Source organism: Mytilus trossulus, chromosome 12 (assembly GCF_036588685.1).
Source record: "Mytilus trossulus isolate FHL-02 chromosome 12, PNRI_Mtr1.1.1.hap1, whole genome shotgun sequence".
Taxonomy (NCBI): domain Eukaryota; kingdom Metazoa; phylum Mollusca; class Bivalvia; order Mytilida; family Mytilidae; genus Mytilus; species Mytilus trossulus.
Window position 1 is genome coordinate 51,059,773 of NC_086384.1, and position 20,954 is coordinate 51,080,726.

The following is a 20,954-nucleotide window of genomic DNA, read 5'->3' on the forward strand; positions in this document are numbered from 1 at the left end:
CAAGGATTAGTAAAGAAGGCGAGACATTTCAGGGTGTGCACTCCTGTTTTATTATTATCTTGAATATTGTTATAGATAAAGATTAACTGTAAACAGCAATAATGTTCACCAAAGTAAGATCTACAAATAAGTCGACATGACCAAAATTATCAGTTTACCCCTTAAGGAGTTATTGGTCTTTATAGTAATTTTTAAACAATTTTCATAAACTTTTGTAAGTTTTTGTAAAGTTTTAGAAAATATTTTCCACTGTAATTACTGGGCCAAGTTTATAATAGATAAAGATAATTGTAGCAAGATGAATGTCCAAAGTAAGATCTACAAACACATCATGATCACCAAAACAAAATTTTGTTATGAATTTATCTGTGTCCATTGTTTAATATGCACATAGACCAAGGTGAGCGACACAGGCTCTTGTGAGCCTCTAGTTAAAGATGCCTCCCTATCTGAAATAAAAGAGAAATAGTTGAGGAAGGTTTATGCCAAATTTCATGCTTGTAGCAGGATGTGCACAATTTTTCACAAAGCTGCCATACTGTAAGTTTTTTTGCTAACCGACTCCAGTTTATTTGATTACATTTTTGTAGAGCCTTCAACTTTTGTGGGTTCAGTGGAACCTTTAAAAATTTTCAGTACCTCAAACCAAAATTTTATATAAATTAAAAAAAATGAAGAATTAACAGAGAGAAAAAAAATATTGATCTAAAAAAAATTGTAAAATTATGAGCCAATATAATAAAGGTTTGATTGATCATTGGCAGCTATTCTGTTGTGTAGCTAAAAAGCAATGACACAACAAATCATCACTTACATCCTGGCATTCCAGTGCCAGTATTAGAGTGCATTTCTTTCTAACCAAAATTTTGTAAACGTCGTGTGGCATTTGTTGTTGTTTTCTATACGCTACCAAAGAAGAAACCATACATTGCTTAATAACTGTTTACTGACCCTGTTTGAACTTACAATAATGCATGCACATGTTGTTGGTAAACAGACTTTTAACAAAGGAAGAAACAAATTCATTGTTTAATCAGTGTGAAGTTAGTAACAAATATAGCGTTTGTTCTTACAAATGATGAACAGCAAACTGTACTCTTTTTTAGCGACTGCATAGTTTGTCAAAGATTGTTTGTGCTAGAAATAAATGCAGCCCTATTTTAGGTTACTGTAGTTATCAAAAATGTTCAACCCTCTATAATTGTTTTTCACAAATTTCTAGACTTTGCATATATTAAATCATAAAAGCAGATTATTTCAAATAACTGGTATGAAAGTGAAAAACTGCAAAAGGAGAGGATAATTTTTCCTTTAAAAAAAAGGAGTAGTTGAATTTCTTGAGCAAATTTTTTTTAAATTGGAAATAAATTAAATGAAAGACCTACAATAAAACAATCCTTGACCGTTGATATATGCACCTCATTATCAGTTGTCATATACAGTTATGATTTGTTTGTGCCAAAAACTCAGATAAATAAAATCTGCCTTCTACTTGTCTCATTGTTTATTGGCACTCATACCACATCTTTTTTATGCCCCACCTACGATAGAAGGGGGGCATGATGTTTTCTGGTCTGTGCATCCGTTCGTCCGTCCGTCCATCCGTCTGTGCTTCTGTTCGTCCGTCCGTCTGTGCATCCATTCAGGTTAAAGTTTTTGGTCAAGGTAGTTTTCGATGAAGCTGAAGTCCAATCAACTTGAAACTTAGTACACTTGTTGCTTATGATATGATCTTTTTAATTTTAAAGCCAAATTAGACTTTTGACCCCAATTTCACCTTCCACTGAACATAGAAAATGAAAGTGGGAGTTTCAGGTTAAAGTTTTTGGTCAAGGTAGTTTTTGATATAATTAAAGTCCAATCAACTTGAAATTTAGTACATATGTTCCCTATAGTATCATCTTTCTTATTTTAATGCCAAATTAGATTCTAATGTGACGTCCTTATTACGCTTTGTTAACAAAGCCATGTTCTAATGAGCACAAAAAATATGCTTGACACATGCGCAAGGACTTACTGTGTATATGAACGTTATTTCCATTGTTATTCTTTAAAATATATACATTTAGGCAGTTAACATAAACTTTTATTATATATTTTTATGAAACAACATATATTTATCCTGCTAGTAGTTTTAAAACTAATTAAATATGAAATACATTGCACAGATTCCTCAAGGAGGAAACGGGAACAGCCAACATTTTTACGGTAATTTCGTACACTTCGACTTATAAAAATACTATATTTGTCCTATTAGAATCGAAATAATTCCTTCCTGTCATGCTCTATGCTCATTTTAACATGGGTAGGCATTATATTTGACCACATTTTACACCTCGCTAACGCTCAGTGTAAAATATCGACAAATATAATGCCTACCCATGTTAAAATGAGCAGAGAGCATGACAGGAAGGAATTATTTCTTAATTATTACCCAATTTCACGGTCCATGGAACATGCTTAAGGATAGTGCGAGTGGGGCATCCGTGTACTTTGGACACATTCTTGTTTTAATTTATTTTGGCTTTTGTGTTAATGACCCTGTATTTGTTTCAGACAACAGAAAATAACCAGGATCAAAGACATGAATCACAAAACTTACATGCACATGAGAATAATGGCCAAGAAATAGTAAGTTTAAAGTGAGCCTTTATTATGTTTTATCTGTACCAGGATTTTGTATTGAATAAGAAATAAGTACATTGTCATGTATATTGTTGGCTGGGATTATGTATTCTCTGGTGACTTGATTGTATTTTTTTTTTAGATTGACCACAGTTTTTCTCCAAATGAATATTATAAAAAATGTAATCAAGCAGACTTTCGGCTTTGAGTGTTTTGGTAATGGTGAACACAAGAAATTATAATGTTTTGTTTTCATATTTTATAAGTTATTCCATTCAATTTAATTTTTTAGTTCATCTGGCTTAAAGGGCTGAGTTAACTTTTCTCATCACTTGGCGTCCGGCATCTGTAAACTTTTACAAAAATCTTCTCCTATTAATTTACAGGCCAAATTTAACCAAACTTGGCCACAATCACCATTAGGGTATCTAAAAATGTGTCCAGTGACCTGACCAACCAACCAAGATGGCCGCCATGGGTAAAAATAAAACATAGGGAGTAAAATGTAGATTTTGGCTTATATCTCTGAAACCAAGGCATTAAGATCAAATTTGACCGGTTTAAAAATGTTTATCAGGTCAACATCTATCTGCCCTGAAAGTCTCAGATGATGGTAATTTTAAGGAAATTTTGCTGTATTTGGTAATTATCTTGAATATTATTATAGATAGAGATAAACTGTAAACAGCAATAATGTTCAGCAAAGTAAGTTCTACAAATAAGTCCGCATGACCAAAATGGTCAGTTGACCCCTTAAGGAGTAATTGCCCTTTTATAGTAACAATTTTTTCGTAAATTTTTGTTAAATCTCTGAAACTACTAAGATGAATTTAACCAAAGTTGTAAACAATCATTAATTAGGGTATGTAGTTGTTGGTCACTGTATTGTATATATATATATATATATATACAACTCGTCTAAACATCAACCCAACAATGTTAGATCTGTAAATTTGCTTTCGCAAATTTTTTGGTTCTTCCCTCGCCGGGATTCGAACCCATGCTACTGTGATATCGTGACACCAAATCGCCTGCACTGCAGCCGTATATATATATATGTATCAGTCATAAGATATTATTGATTGTATAAAAAGGAAGCATGAAATGAAATTGAAAAGATTATGAGTTCCTGTTTCACGATTTTTCAAATCATATTAATAGGGAACCAGTAATTTCATAAAAACAAGATGTTCTGATTTTTTTTTGGGTCAAACAGATAACAAAAAAATGATATTCTGAATCCAGATTCATCCAATAGCTAAAAGTGTAAAATATTGAAAAATTAATTTGATTGAATATGTAAAACAAAATCGGTTTCAGTTCTCTAACTTTAGTTTGATGCAACCAAATGTTATGAAACTTTAACAAAATGCTTCTTACCACAAAACACAGATCAAGTTTGAATTTATTGGTGTCACTTCTACCATTCTAGAGTTATGCCCCTTTACAAATGAAAAAAATGCTGAGTTGTTATGTTTAGGTTTTCTGATTTTAGTTTGCCTCTACCAAGAGTTATTTACAAATGTAAACATAGGAATCTTATATCTGTTCTAAAAATATCAATGGTGTAATTGTTAATACATGTATTAATTTTTAAAATCTTCCTTTGTTCATAATTGTAGTTGAATCAATGTATGTACAGACAGACAAGGGTAAACTTAATCACCCCTCCATTTTGGCAGGGGCATAAAAATGGTGGGTAAAACATGTTTTTAAAGCTAGCTCTCACTTGTATGAGTGTTGCATTGAATTCCATTATATCTTCTTCTTCTTCTTCTTCTTCTTCTTCTTCTTCTTCTTCTTCTTCTTCTTCTTCTTCTTCTTCTTCTTCTTCTTCTTCTTCTTCTTCTTCTTCTTCTTCTTCTTCTTCTTCTTCTTCTTCTTCTTCTTCTTCTTCTTCTTCTTCTTCTTCTTCTTCTTCTTCTTCTTCTTCTTCTTCTTCTTCTTCTTCTTCTTCTTCTTCTTCTTCTTCTTCTTCTTCTTCTTCTTCTTCTTCTTCTTCTTCTTCTTCTTCTTCTTCTTCTTCTTCTTCTTCTTCTTCTTCTTCTTCTTCTTCTTCTTCTTCTTCTTCTTCTTCTTCTTCTTCTTCTTCTTCTTCTTCTTCTTCTTCTTCTTCTTCTTCTTCTTCTTCTTCTTCTTCTTCTTCTTCTTCTTCTTCTTCTTCTTCTTCTTCTTCTTCTTCTTCTTCTTCTTCTTCTCCTTCTAACCTCATGAACCAAACCCCATGAACCATATCCCGCATGATGGAGTGGACTGAGTTATATGCAATCTCCATACAAATGCAAAATGCTAACAAAAATCACTGATTATGACCATAAGTACTAGTGGTGCATCTTATACTGACTTCATCACATATTTTAGAAATAAATTACTGTAATTGTGGGGACCATTTATAGCTTTCTGTTGTGTAATGCTAGGCTCCATGTTAAAGCCCATACTTTGACCTATAAAAGTTTACTTTTTACAGACATGACATATTGTGCCTTGGATTATTTGTTGTCTCATTGGCACTCATACTTTAGGAAAAGTCTTCAGAAATAACAAAATTGAATTTAAGAAAAAAGCAAACAGCATTTTTTACCAAAAACATTTTTTTTTCTAGTCAGCAGACGCTAACCATGACCTTGAAAATAGATTACAAAACCTAGAAGTTGCTGAACATGTTGAAGGAGAGGTAAGTGAAGAAGTGGGTCGATTCCAATCCTTGGATGAAAATTTCTGTTTTTGGCTCTTCCTTGACACCATTTGCTAGTACTTATGGTCTTGCGGAAACAATGATAGTCCTTGGCAACAAGACCATAAATGGCTGACCCCTTTTAATAGAGAGCCATATCTCTTGCACGTTAAAGACACCCTTGTAGATTTCAAAAAAGATCAGGCTAATGCTGCTACAAGGCAGCACTCACAGCGGCAAAGTGAAAATGGATTAATATCAGTTGCAAATCTTGTTTCCCAATCCACTATAAAGGAATATGTTTAAACTAAGTAAAGAAGTATTTCTTTTCAGTCTTAAACATATCAAAATAGAAAACAGTCGATTGTTGAGATTGCAAATACTATGCATGATCAATTGTCAAAATGTTAATTTCTGACTAATTATACCCCCGCTTTAAATGCTTTAAAACAGGGGGTATACTGTTTTATCTCTGTCTGTCAGTCCGTTGTCCGTCAGTCAGTCCGTCCCATGAATATTTTTCGTCGCATTTTTCTCAGGAACTGCAATACAAGGATTTCTGAAATTTGGTCTTTTCGTCACATTTTTCTCAGGAACTACAATACAAGGATTCCTGAAATTTGGTTTCAGGGTTTATCTAAGTCAGCTATACCGTGTGATGTGTTTTCAGATTGATCACTTGACAACTTCCTGTTTACCAAACACTTGTATGATTTCACACATGATAGCCAAGTTGAAAATTCTCGTCACATTTTTCTCAGGAACTACAATACAAGGATTTCTGAAATTTGGTTTCAGGGTTTATCTAAGTCAGCTATACCGTGAGATGCGTTTTCAGATTGATCACTTGACAACTATCTGTTTACCGAACACTTGTATGATTTTACACATGATAGTCAAGTTGAAAATTCTCGTCACATTTTTCTCAGGAACTACAGGATTTATATAAGTCAGCTATACCGTGTGATGCGTTTTCAGAATTCATCGACAACTTCCTGTTTACCAAACACTTGCATATTTTTACACTATTTATATTATCCACTTGCAGCGGGGGTATCAGTGAGCAGTAGCTCGCAGTTTCACTTGTTGCTATATATATAAAAGTGATTATAAAACAGTTGGTTTCACAAAAAAACTTATAACTAAGATTGATTGTAAGTCATTAACAATTCAGTATATTTAAGATTAATCTAAGTCAGTATTTTTTTTCTGAAACCGACTCCTGTTCATTTGATTAAGTATTTAAGTTACAACAAACCAAAATTTTGGGTAAAAAAGAAAAAGAAATTTAAAGAATTAACTGAGATAACTATATTTTTTGGATGGAGAGTTGTCTCATTCGCACTTACACCACATCTTCCTATATCTATTGATCCTTAAAGATTTGTAAAAAAAAAGAGCCGATATAGGTTTGATTGGTCATTGGCACGAATTCTGTTGTGTTTACTGACCCTGTTTGAACTTTCAATAAAACATGCACATGTTTTTGGTAAACAGACTTTTAACAAAGGAAGAAACAAATTCATCGTTTAATCAGGGTGAAGTTAGAAACAAATATAGCATTTGTTCTTACAAACGATGAACAGCAAACTGTAGACTCTTTTTTAGCGAGTGCATAGTTTGTCAAAGTTTGTTTGTGTTAGAAATAAATGCAGCCCTTTTTAGCTCACCTGGCCTGAAAGGGCCAAGTGAGCTTATGCCATCACTTGGCGTCCGTCGTCTGTCGTCGTTGTCTGTCGTTGTAAACTATTTCAAGAATCTTCTCCTCTGAAACTACTAAGCCAAATACTTCCAAACTTTAACTGAATGTTCCTTAGGGTATCTAGTTTATAAATTGTATCCGAAGTTTTGATCTATCAACAAACATGGTCGCCATTGCTAAAAATAGAACATAGGGGTCAAATGCAGTTTTTGGCTTATATCTCAAAAACCAAAGCATTTAGAGCAAATCTGACAGGTGTAAAAATGTTAGGTCAAGATCTATCAGCCCTGAAATTTTCAGATGAATCAAACAACCCATTGTTGGGTTGCTGCCACTTAATTGGTAATTTTAAGGAAATTTTGCAGTTTTTGGTCATTATCTTGAATATTATAATAGATAGAGATAAACTGTAAACAGCAATAATGTTCAACAAAGTAAGATTTACAAATAAGTCAACATGACTAAAATGGTCAATTGACCCCCTAAGGAGTAATGGTCCTTTACAGTCAACTTTTAACAATTTCATAAAATTTGTAAATTTTTACTAACATTTTCCACTAAAACTACTGGGCCAAGTTCATTATAGATATAGATAATTGTTAGCAGGAAGAATGTACAGTAAAGTAAGATGTACAAACACATTACCATCACCAAAACACAAAATTGTCATGAATCCATCTGCGTCCTTTGTTTAATATTCACATAGACCAAGGTGAGCGACACAGGCTCTTTAGAGCCTCTAGTTTTTTAGTTCTACCACAATTTTTCTCCATGTGAATATTATAAAAAATGTATATAAACAAACAAACTTTCGGCTTTGAGTGTTTCGATGATGGTAAATCCAGAAAAGGGCTGTTCAAACGCAAGAAATTTATAAAGTTTTATTTTCATTTTTTATAAGTTATTCCATTTGATTTAAATCTTATTGTATTGAGGAGAGGGGAACTTTCAGTATGATAAAATGGTTTATATTAAATTACAAAATTTTCTATGTTTTACTGCCTTTCCTCTAGACTTGTTCCTTTTTTAGCTCACCTGGCCCCAAGGGCCAGGTGAGCTTATGCCATCACTTGGCGTCCATCGTTGTCCGTCGTCTGTCGTCGTCCGTCGTCGTAAACTATTTCAAGAATCTTCTCCTCTGAAACTACTGGGCCAAATACTTCCAAACTTTAAATGAATGTTCCTTAGGGTATCTAGTTTATAAATAAATTGTATCTGAAGTTTTGATCTATCAACAAACATGGTCGCCATTGCTAAAAATAGAATATAGGGGTCAAAATCAGTTTTTGGCTTATAACTCAAAAACCAAAGCATTTAGAGCAAATCTGACAAGGGGTAATATTGTTTATCAGGTCAAGATCTATCTGCCCTGAAATTTTCAGATGAATCAAATAACCCGTTGTCGGGTTGCTGCCCCTGAATTGGTAATTTTAAGGAAATTTTGCTGTTTTTGGTTATTATCTTGAATATTATTATAGATAGAGATAAACTGTAAACAGCAATAATGTTCAGCAGAGTAAGATTTACAAATAAGTCAACATGACCGAAATGGTCAGTTGACCCCTTTAGGAGTTATTGCCCTTTATAGTAAATTTTTAACCATTTTTCGTAAATCTTAGTAATCTTTTACAAAAATCTTCTTCTCTGAAACTACTAGGCCAAATACTTCCAAACTTTAACTGAATGTTCCTTAGGGTATCTAGTTTATAAATTGTATCCAAAGTTATGATCTTTTAACAAACATGGTCGCCATTGCTAAAAATAGAACATAGGGGTCAAAAGCAGTTTTTGGCTTATAACTCAAAAACCAAAGCATTTAGAGCAAATCTGACATGGGTTATATTGTTTATTAGGTCAAGATCTATCTGCCCTGAAATTTTCAGATGAATCAGACAACCCGTTGTTGGGTTGTTACCCGTGAATTGGTAATTTTCAGGAAATTTTGCTGTTTTTGGTTATTATCTTGAATATTATTATAGATAGAGATAAACTGTAAACAGCATTAATGTTCAGCAAAGTAAGATTTACAAATAAGTCAACATGATCGAAATGGTCAGTTGACCCCTTTAGGAGTAATTGCCCTTAATAGTCATTTTTTAACCATTTTTCCTAAATCTTAGTAATCTTTTACAAAAATCTTCTCCTCTGAAACTGCTGGGCCAAATACTTCCAAACTTTAACTGAATGTTCCTTAGGGTATCTAGTTTATAAATTGTATCCGAAGTTTTGATCTATCAACAAACATGGTCGCCATTGCTAAAAATAGAACATAGGGGTCAAATGCAGTTTTTGGCTTATAACTCAAAAACCAAAGCATTTAGAGCAAATCTGATGGGAAGTATTATTGTTTATCAGGTCAAGATCTATCTGCCCTGAAATTTTCAGATGAATCAGACAACCCGTTGTTGGGTTGCTGCCCCTGAATTGGTAATTTTAAGGAAATTTTGCTGTTTTTGGTTATTATCTTGAAAATTATTATAGATAGAGATAAACTGTAAACAGCAATAATGTTCAGCAAAGTAAGATCTTCAAATAAGTCAATTTGACCAAAATTGTCAATTGACCCCTTAAGGAGTTATTGCCCTTTAAAGACTTTTTTCACAATTTGTTCATCATGTTGACTTACTTTAAAAAATCTTCTCCTTTGAAACTGCTGTATCAATTTCAGCCAAACTTAGGCTAAATGAGTTTCAGAGTATCTAGTATAAATTTTATATTTTATTTCCTTGTATGTCAAGAAACATAGCTCCTATGGCTTAAATAGAACATAGGAGAAAATGATTTTTTTTTGCTTTTGAAGAAAATAGGACGATCCAAAAAACATTTAAATAAATTGAAAAGCCAAAATAATCATTGATGAGAGATTTAACCAAAAGAATTAAGGTGAGCGATTCAGGCTCTTGAGAGCCTCTTGTTTTATGTCCCACCTAAGATAGAATAGGGGCATTATGTTTTTTGGTCTGTTTGTTTGTCCATCCATCTGTCTCACTTCAGGTTAAAGATATTAGTCAAGGTAGTTTTTGATGAAGTAGAAGTCCAAATCTACTTGAATCTACTTGTTCCCTATGCTATGATCTTTCTAATTTTACTGCCAAAAAAGAGTTTTTACAAAGTCCACTTAACATAGAAAATGAAATTGCCAGTGGGGCAATAGAATAAAATATTATATTGACTGTAAAAAAAGGTAGCATGAAATGAAATTGAAAAGATAATGAGTCCCTGTTTCACAATTTTTCAGATTGTTTTAAAAGGGAACCAGTAATTTCATTAATATTCAAAAATAAATATTCTGTATCCAGATTTATCTCATAACTTATAGTGTAAAATTATGAAAAAAATCATTTGATTTTATATGCAAAACAAAAAATCACAGGAAAAAAAACCTAACCCTCTTTGAAGTTAAATGGTTGACCCTTATTATATACAATATTGTCCTTCACTAAATTACAGTTTCAAACTAGAATAATAAGTAAATACATAGAAATCAATAAAATTTTAACACAATGTTTATAACCACAAAAGGAAGGTTGGGATTAATTTTGGGGTTTTTTGTCCCAAAGGTTTAGGAATTAGGGGCTTAAAACAAGCATTTAATAAGTTATTTTTGTCATATAGCTCTTCAACGGTTTTGGTATTCATACATCTTTGGATTTCAAATGTTTGGCGTTGAGTGTTCCTGATGAAGATAAACTCTGAAAAGACTTTGGAGGCATAGAATTATTAAACGTGCTGTTTTCAATTTTTTTCTAGTTTCAGGACAATAACTTGTGTGTAACTATATGGATAATAAGAAATAATGATTGTCTTGAGATGATTAGCTGTAAAAAAAAATATTAGAAGTTACTATTAATCAATATTAATTTAAAACATGACTGTATGACATTTGATATTTTAATATTTTATGATGTATTTAAATGAGTAGTTATTGTTGCTAACTCTATTAGTAATTAGAATTGAGATTATTTTTGGAAAACAGAAAAGGGGGATAATTTCTTCAAATATTTTTTTTTGAGGGGATAAATATTCAACAGCATAGTGAATTGCTCAAAAGCAAAATAAAAAGTTCATTAGACCACATTCATTCTGTGTCAGAAACCTATGCTGAGTCAAGTATTTAATCGCAATCTAAATTCAGAGCTGTGTCAAGCTTGAATGTTTTGTCCATACTTGCCCCAACTGTTCAGGGTTTTGACCTCTGCGGTCGTATAAAGATGTGCCATGCAGAGCATCTGATTACCTTTTTTGTTTGCTTTGCTCATTCATTGTTCTCAATAAAACAAAACTCAATGCACCTGGCATACAAGTGAGAGCCAGCTATGAAAACAGGTTAAATTTGCCTTTTTTTGCCACAAATAATAGATCAAGTTTAAATTTTGGTGGCTTCAATTTTACGGTTCTAGAGGCACGTGCCCTTAACAAATGAAAAAATGCTGAATTTTTATGTTTCCATTCTCTAACTTTAGCCTCAACCAAATTTTATGTAACTTATACACAATGCTAAGTAACACAAAAAATACAGATTTTGTTTGTTTGTGTGTTATAATATTTTATATGAATTTTACATTTGTTAGAGATACATGAAGTACGGGTACTTTATCCTAGCCTCGTTAATGTTAGTATATAGCAAATGGAAATATAAGAATGTAATGTCTGTTTTAAAAATATCAATGATGTAATTGTTAATTTTGATTTTTAAAATTGGAGTTATCTTCCTTTGTCCATAATTGTAGTTGAATCAACTACAATCAATGCTTTACATATTGCAATTTTTACTGAAAAAATTAAAACAATATTTACCCTTCTTTGCTTAGAAGCACTTTGATTAATGTTCTTATGTTTTGTCCTTTATAATTTTATATGATATGCAAGCGGGGCAGCCTCTGTGTCAGGGGATACATTCCCAATGTATCTTCAAAAGAAATGTCTGTACCAAGTCAGGAATATAATATTTATTTTCCCTACTTTATTGTGTTTGAACTTTTGATTTTGAGATCTCACAAAACCTGCGTAACCCAACCACATTTTTGCACCTGTCCCTAGTCAGGAGCCTGTGGTCTCTGTATGGTTTTTTTTTTATTTTAGTTCATTTAATGTTTTTGAGTTTAGTGTGATGTCCATTTTCACTGAACTAGTACACAATTTTGTTTAGGTGCCAACTATGGACCTCTCCTTGTTGCAGGATTTTCTCCATGCATTGAAGACCTATTGGTGTCCTTAGACTGTTGTCTGCTCTAGTTGGGTTGTTGTCTCCTTGACATGTTCCCCATTTCCATTCTCAATTTTGTTTTTGTTTTGAATTTTACTTGAAAGTTCTGTATTTGTAGTATTTACTTTTTGGTCACTGAATATTTTTTTGAATTTTCAGAAACAATTTGTATATTTCTGATATAAAGAATAATAGAATGTTATGATAGTTAACTAATCTAAAGAATTTTAATAACATTGCTTTATTTTTACAGGGTGCAACTGGAGGATATTCAGCATTTTCAGGAATACAGCCAAAAGAAGCTGATGACTTGCAATTTTGGGGTAATAGAGTTTAATCTTTTACCAGATTGTCCAATAAAAAAATTCAGTTATTTTTTGGGGTAGTAAGAAGGTTGGGTGGCCAAACACAATGAATTTGAAAACCAATGGTTATAAAGTTCTAACATGTTGTTACTATTTGCATAACATATTTTAACTTTACATTATTGCAATATAAATGATTTTTCAGTTTCTTTATTGTCTTTTTAATCTTCATGCTGCAAAGTGGGTAAAGTGTCTTTTCAAAAAATAATGTAGCTTAGAAAAGGAATAAAGAAACTGAATTGCTGAGTTGTTTTAAAAAATGGTCCAATTACTTCATACTTGACTTTGACGATTTCCTGTTTTGTCTTTCTGGTATCATGCACCTTGATTAATTAGGAAATAAGGTAAAGGAACGTGCCCTTTATATTGTTTGCCTTAATTTTACCCTTTTTGTACAACCACTATGATATCGATGGTATTGCAATGTCTTAGTCATCTGAAGAGAAAAGACATTTGGTTTCTAGACAATAATGGTTTACTTTATATATAAATTGATATTTGGGTGGAGAGTTGTCTCATTAGCACTCACACCACATCTTCCTATATCTAATAACTTGCGTATAAGTCTTTTGATCTCGATGAAATTGTACCACAAGGTTTTAATTAAAAAGAAAAGTTGGGATTGATTTTGGGACATTTAGGAATTAGGGGCAAAAAGAGGCCAAAAACAGTTAATTTTCTAATACAGTCAAACCTAATTTAACTGTCACCTTGTTCCAGCTGTCATCTGCCTCTTATTGTCACTTTCAGACCCTCCCAAACATTTTCTCTATATAATTTAACTCATTTCAACAATCACCTGTCTAATGCAGTCACCTATCACTCAATTTTGAAACAAAATAGTCATTTCAAGTGTTAACAACTGTCATTTTATTGTTTTTAACTACCAAAAATTTAAAAGAAGATACAGGTTGTCAAAATAGTAGAAATAAAAATTGAAACCCATTTGCAACAAAGATCGTTCAATAGAAAATGGAGTCTTGAGTTCCCATTGTTCCACACTTTTTAGTTTCCATTGAAAACTGTACCAGTGAAATATTTCCATGTGAATATTATGATATAGGCCATTTTTTTAACTCCCTACTCACAAGTATGATAACTCAACCTATTGAAAACAGTACAACAATTTGCCCAGGTCCCAGCCACAGCAATGTTGCAATTAGAATATTCTGTCCTGCATATACATTTTGCACCGTAACTTGAGAAGGACTTATTCAAATTTTATGAAACTTAATATTGTTGTTTCTTATGATGATCAAATGATCTGTATACTTTTTGGTGAAAGTAAAATGAAAACTTTTTGAGTTACAGCACTTTGTACCTAAAACAGGGGTGTGTTTTTTCACATGTTGCACTGTATCTCAAAAACGATTTTTGATTATTGCTTAAAATTTTACACACTTCTAAGTAATATTAATCTTAAGATCTGTATACTCTTGGTGATGATTCAAAATTTCATTTTTGAGTTATTGAGTATTTTGTAAAAAAGGGGGGAGTTTTTTTTACATGTCGCGTCGTATCTCAAAAACAATTTATGATTATTGCTTAAAACTTAATACACTTCTTTGATATATTAATCTAAAGATCTGTATATTTTGGGGTTTTTATTCAAAAATTTATTTAAGTGATATTTAGTTTTTTGTTAAAAAAAAAAGAGGGTTCACATGTCACGACATATCTCAAAAAAATATATGGTTATTGCTTAAAACTTTCTCAGAAACTATTTATGATTAGTGCATAAAACTTCCACACAAGGCTTCGGGCTTATCATGCGCTCATTGCTCAGCTGTCTATTTAAATAAGTCCACATAAACATGCTAAAGGTCAAAAGGGTCCAAAATTAAACAATTAGACAAGTTTAACTGTATTGCTTTTCCAGCAACAGGGAAGACTCTGCTGTCAACAATTTTTATACGACCGCAAAATTTGAAAAAAATTTCGTCGTATATTGCTATCACGTTGGCGTCGTCGTCGTCGTCCGAATACTTTTAGTTTTCGCACTCTAACTTTAGTAAAAGTGAATAGAAATCTTTGAAATTTTAACACAAGGTTTATGACCACAAAATGAAGGTTGGTATTGATTTTGGGAGTTTTGGTCCCAACATTTTAGGAATTAGGGGCCAAAAAGGGCCCAAATAAGCATTTTCTTGGTTTTCGCACTATAACTTTAGTTTAAGTTAATAGAAATCTATGAAATTTTGACACAAGGTTTATGACCACAAAAGAAAGGTTGGGATTGATTTTGGGAGTTTTGGTTTCATCAGTTTAGGAATTAGGGGCCAAAAAAGGGCCCAAATAAGCATTATTCTTGGTTTTTGCACAATAACTTTGGTTTAAGTAAATAAAAATCAATGTAATTTAAACACAATGTTTATGACCACAAAAGGAAGGTTGGTATTGATTTTGGGCGTTTAGGTCCAAACAGTTTAGGAATTAGGGGCCAAAAAGGGACCCAAATAACCATTTTTCTTGGTTTTCGCACCATAACGTTAGTATAAGTAAATAGAAATCTATGAAATTTAAACACAAGGTTTATGACCATAAAAGGAAGGTTGGTATTGATTTTGGGAGTTTTGGTCCCAACAGAATAAGGGGCCCAAAGGGTCCAAAATTAAACTTTTGTTTGATTTCATCAAAATTGAATAATTGGGGTTCTTTGATATGCCAAATCTAACTGTGTATATAAATTCTTAACTTTTGGTCCCGTTTTCAAATTGGTCTACATTAAGGTCCAAAGGGTCCAAAATTAAACTTAGTTTGATTTTGACAAAAAATGAATGGGTTGGGTTCTTTGATATGCTGAATCTAAAAATGTACTTAGATTCTTGATTATTGGCCGAGTTTTCAAGTTGGTCCAAATCGGGGTCCAAAATTAAACTTTGTTTGATTTCATCAAAAATTGAATAAATGGGGTTCTTTGATATGCCAAATCTAACTGTGTATGTAGATTCTTCATTTTTGGTCCTGTTTTCAAATTGGTTTACATTAAAGTCCAAAGGGTCTGTAATTAAACTTAGTTTGATTTTAACAAAAATTGAAATCTTGGGGTTCTTTGATATGCTGAATCCAAACATGTACTTAGATTTTTGATTATGGGCCCAGTTTTCAAGTTGGTCCAAATCAGAATCTAAAATTATTATATTAAGTATTGTGCAATAGCAAGTCTTTTCAATTGCACAGTATTGCGCAATGTCAAGAAATATCTAATTGCACAATATTGTGAAATAGCAATTTTTTTTTTAATTAGAGTTATCTTTCTTTGTCCAGAATAGTAAGCAAGAAATATCTAATTGCACAATATTGTGCAATAGCAAGAATTTTTTTTAATTGGAGTTATCTTTCTTTGTCCAGAATCAACTTAAATCTTTGTTATATACAATATACAATGTATTTGCGAAAGCAAATTTACAGATCTAACATTGTTGGGTTGATGTTTAGACGAGTTCAATATACAATGTATATTCACTTTTTTCTACCATCTGATAAATTAAAATAATCTTTATCATTCAGTGATAACAAGCAGTTTTTTTACATCTTAATATTTTATGATGTATTTAAATGAGTAGTTATTGTTGCAAACTCCATTAGAAATTTTAATTGAGATTAGTTTTGGAATAAGGGAAAGGGGGATGTGATTAAAAAAATTGGGTTCAATTTTTCTCATTTGAAATTTCATAAATAAAAAGAAAATTTCTTCAAACATTTTTTTGAGAGGATTAATATTCAACAGCATAGTGAATTGCTCTAAGAGAAAATATTTTTTTTTAAGTTCATTAGAACACATTCATTCTGTGTCAGAAACCTATGCTGTGTCAACTATTTAATCACAATCCAAATTTAGAGCTGAATCCAGCTTGAATGTTGTGTCCATACATGCCCCAACCGTTCAGGGTTCAACCTCTGCGGTCGTTTAAAGCTACGCCCTGCGGAGCATCTGGTTCAGTTTTCAGCTCAAGTTAAACTGATAGAATCTGATTGTGTTAGATTAATGATATTTTGTATGAAGTTGCATTACTACCAGTGCATATCATAAGTTTCACAACTTTTTATACGACCTCAAAAATTAAATAAAATTTGGTCATATATTGGTATCAAATGGTTGTCGTCGTCAACGTTGTCCAAAATGGATTGTTTCCAGCTAATAACTTTTGAATAAATTTAAAGAATTCGGTAAAATTTTCCACAATGTGAATAACCACAAAAAGGAAGCTTGGGATTGAATTTGGGGGTTATGGTCCCTAAGGTTTAGGAATTAGGGGCCCAAAACAGCATTTATCTAGTTTCAGGACAATAAATTGTGTATTAGTATTTCAATTGTTCATAAATTGTACCACATTGTTTAATACCATAAGTAGAAAGTTGGGATGTATTTTCAGGGTTGTTTGGCAAAATGTCTAGGAATTAAGGGCCAAAAAGGGTCCAAAAACAAGTATTTTTCTAATTTCCTGACAATGACTTGTGTGTAACTGTATGTATCTCTCTGGCATTGTACTACAAGGTTCCATGTAACACAGGGAAGGCTGGAATTCATTTTGGGGTTCATTTTCTCAAATATGTAGGAATAAGGGGCCAAAAAGAATCATTTTTCTAGTTTACAGACAATAACTTGTGTTTAAGTGTATGGATCTCTACAATTTTTTACCAGAAGGAAGGTTGGTATTGATTTTGAGCATTATGGTCCCAATAGTTAAGGAATTAGGGGCCAAAATTATAATGTTTGTAGTTTTGAAACAATAACGTGTGTTTAAGTGTATGAACCTTTCTGAAATTAAACCACAAGTTTCCATACCATGAAGGGATGGCTAGTATTTACTTTGGGGGTTATGGCTCAAAATGTTTTGGAATTAGGTGCAAATTTGGGTGGAAAAATAGGTATTTCTGGTCAATGGACAATAAAGACAATTTAAAAGCAGTGTAAGGGAGGTAGTTCATGGTTCGACTTCTGCGGTCTTATAGAGCTGTGCCCTGCGCTGCACCTGGTTAACAAATAAATTAAATATAAATCTTAAACGTCCCAACTAAAAATCATGCATATTGTTGTAAATGTGAATTTGTCTATCATACTTTTAAAACTTAATTATAACAATTAATTGTCACTTATATCTTTTCAGAAATGTTAACCGAGGAAGTAGATACAGATGGGATGTTTAACACATGTACAATAGACACAATACTGACAATAATGACTGTTTTACAGTTCAAAATTGGTCCAATTCATGACTTCTTCAAAAATTCAAATCATAGAATATATAAGGTAACTATTGTCAATTATATACAGTGTCTGTTAGGGCTGTTTATTTATAATATACATAAAATTGAGAACAGAAAAGGGGAATGTGTCAAAGAGACAACCAAAGAGTAGAAACTGGACATCCTACTAGACACAGAGTTCCAGATAAGCTGCATATTTGCGTGATCACGCAATACAAATAATAAAAAACCCAATGCAATTACCCATTGCAGAGTTCAATAACCCAATTAATTGAAAGGTAAACCCAATTATATGCCAAAACCATGAGTTCTCAACCCTTTTATTGGCTACTGTTTGCGTTATTTACCCTTATCTGTGTACAGTCGTCTGGTAAATCTATTTTTATAATATCTATAATTGGAAATTTCCTTTCGTTTTAAAAATAGTTTCTTGCATCAAGTAGCTGAAAAGGGTCCTTGTTTTGGGAGTTTTCCGTTGCTTGTTTTTGAAAACATTTTGATCTTCTCAGTGTTTATCCAATTAGCGTGTGTCATGTAGTCATATTTTTTTCACATTGCTCTATATTTATCATAACATTCATTGAATTAAAACGAAAGTGAATTTCCCGGTAAAAATATTGAACAGAGGCATGTGTTTTCTGCTTATGAAAAGCTGAGGGAAAGTAATGATGATAACAAGACTCAGCCAGTGTTTTTATGACGTGTCCATCGAACGCATGGGCATGTGTGCGTATCTTAACGAAAACATTGCTAATAAACACTGGGTTTCATCGAAAACAAAATCAGTCGGAAAAAGTGAAAGGCCAAATCAATTATGACATGATAAAGCATCAGAAACCAAAACCAAAAAAAGACTAGTAAACCCAGATTTATGTAAATTGAATAAAACAAAAACATTCAAGTATAATTAGAGTTTATATACTATTTTTTGTCATTTTACGGTTAACTAATTTATTATATAAAGGCATAAGACAAGTGCCTGTGAATACACATATACATTTTTGTGAGGAAATACAAAACTCTCAGAAGGTTTGAAACGGGACACAAATTAAACCTACTATCATGACTATTGCTCCTCAGTGAATAAACCAAATAAAACAGCTAGCAATTAACCCTAACCCTAAACCAAATAAAACAGTGATGATATTGATGAAAAACCCCAATACATTAAGGAGCATGGTGGTGAAAAACCCAATTTGATATTAACATGAGGGATGAATTGGAATTGATAATGCAATTAAAAAACTTTATCACCCAATTATATAAGAACATGGTGTGTTAAAACCCCAATTAGTGAATTCTTATCTGGAGCTCTGTAGACACCAAGACATAGAAATGAACAAAAATAAATAGCATACAAGACTTACAAAGGCCAGAGGCTCCTTGGGACAGATGCAAATATGTGGTGAGTTAAACACGTTTTGTGAGATGTCAACCATCACCATATACCTCAAGCCAATGTAGAATAAACAAACACACAGAAAAACTCACTTAGAAAAGAAGTTAACATGACCAAAATGGTCAATTGATCCCTTAAGGAGTTAGTGCCCTTCATAGTTATTTTGTTTTAGATTTATAAACTTTGTTAATTTTTACAAAATATTTTCCACTGTAACCACTGGGTCAAGTTCCTTAAAGATAGAGATAATTGTAAACAGCAAGAATATTCAATTAAGTAAGATCTGCCAACACATCACCATCACCAAAACACAATTTTGTCATGAATCCATCTGTTTCCTTTGTTTAATATACACATAGACAAAGGTGAGAGACACAGGGTCTTTAGAGCCTAATGTTGTTCAATCATTAATGATAGTAAAATAATCGTTCAATTTTGTCAAAAAAGGCTTAGAAACATAGATGATGAATTATTCACTTGCAAGTGAATAACCAACCTCATTGAATACATATTTATGTGACCTTTGGTTTAGCCCCTTAGCTAGAGATGGATTAAGCATGAATTACCAGTATGCTTGTTCAGATATTTTAAAGAAAAAACATTGGAAGTGAAATAAAGGTAAATCATTTGATTGACTGAAAAGATTCACAAAATATCATTCTTATACCATGCATGTATACTGGTAAAAACGACCATTAACATATAATTTTAACCTATAATTTGAAATTTAAAAGTCAAGTTGCACAAGTTTGCTATCTATTTTATCTATATTTATGTAAATATCGCTTATATGACTGTTAACAGTCTTCAGAGATCAACTTGTTAGTTAATTAGATGGCTTCTAGACTTAAATACACAAGAACTGATGTTACATAGTATCTAGCCCATGCCTTGTCAATTGTTTATATGAGACTTTTTGTGATTTGGATATATACGTTTCATTATTAAATGATATGAGCAAATAAGCCCTAATCTGGATAAATCAGCATGTGCAATACTAAAAACGTTCCACTGTCGATATAAATCAAGATTTGATATTGCTCTTCGAACAGAGCCAATACGGAAAAAAACAGGGCCAATACAGAAAAAAGCGGGAAGAAAGCCGTATTAGCCCTAGGGCTAATACAGAACGTTCACTTCCGGTTTTCAATTTTCTTACGCCATTACTTAACTTTGGAAGTATCGTTATGCATAAAAACATTTGTAGAATATTTTTATACGACCGCAAAATTTGAAAATTGCTATCACGTTGGCGTCGTCGTCGTTGTCCGATTACTCTTAGTTTTCGCACTCTAACTTTAGTAAAAGTGAATAGAAATCTATGAAATTTTAACACAAGGTTTATGACCACAAAAGGAAGTTTGATATTGATTTTGGGAGTTTTGGTCTCAACATTTTAGGAATTAGGGGCCAAAAAGGGCCCAAATAAGCATTTTCTTGGTTTTCGCACTATAACTTTAGTTTAAGTTATTAGAAATCTATGAAATTTTGACACAAAGTTTATGACCACAAAAGAAAGGTTGGGATTGATTTTGGGCATTTGGGTTTTATCAGTTTAGGAATTAGGGGCCAAAAAAGGGCCCAAATAAGCATTATTCTTGGTTTTCGTACAATAACTTTAGTTTAAGTAAATAGAAATCAATGAAATTTAAACACAATGTTTATGACCACAAAAGGAAGGTTGGTATTGATTTTGGGAGTTAAGCTCCCAACAGTTTAGGAATAAGGGACCAAAAAGGGACCCAAATAAGCATTTTTCTTGGTTTTCGCAC

The 20,954-nt window shown here is 32.3% G+C and overlaps 1 protein-coding gene across 1 annotated transcript in view; it reads left to right on the forward strand.

Moving 5' to 3' along the window:
• The window catches only part of LOC134693692 (uncharacterized), a 56,545-nt gene that overhangs the window by 12,022 nt on the left and 23,569 nt on the right, over positions 1 to 20,954 (forward strand). Inside the window, exons 4-6 of the mRNA XM_063554588.1 lie at positions 2,557 to 2,631; positions 12,461 to 12,530; positions 17,684 to 17,826. Coding sequence (XP_063410658.1) covers positions 2,557 to 2,631; positions 12,461 to 12,530; positions 17,684 to 17,826 — 288 coding nt within the window. The remainder of the gene's footprint in view (positions 1 to 2,556; positions 2,632 to 12,460; positions 12,531 to 17,683; positions 17,827 to 20,954) is intronic.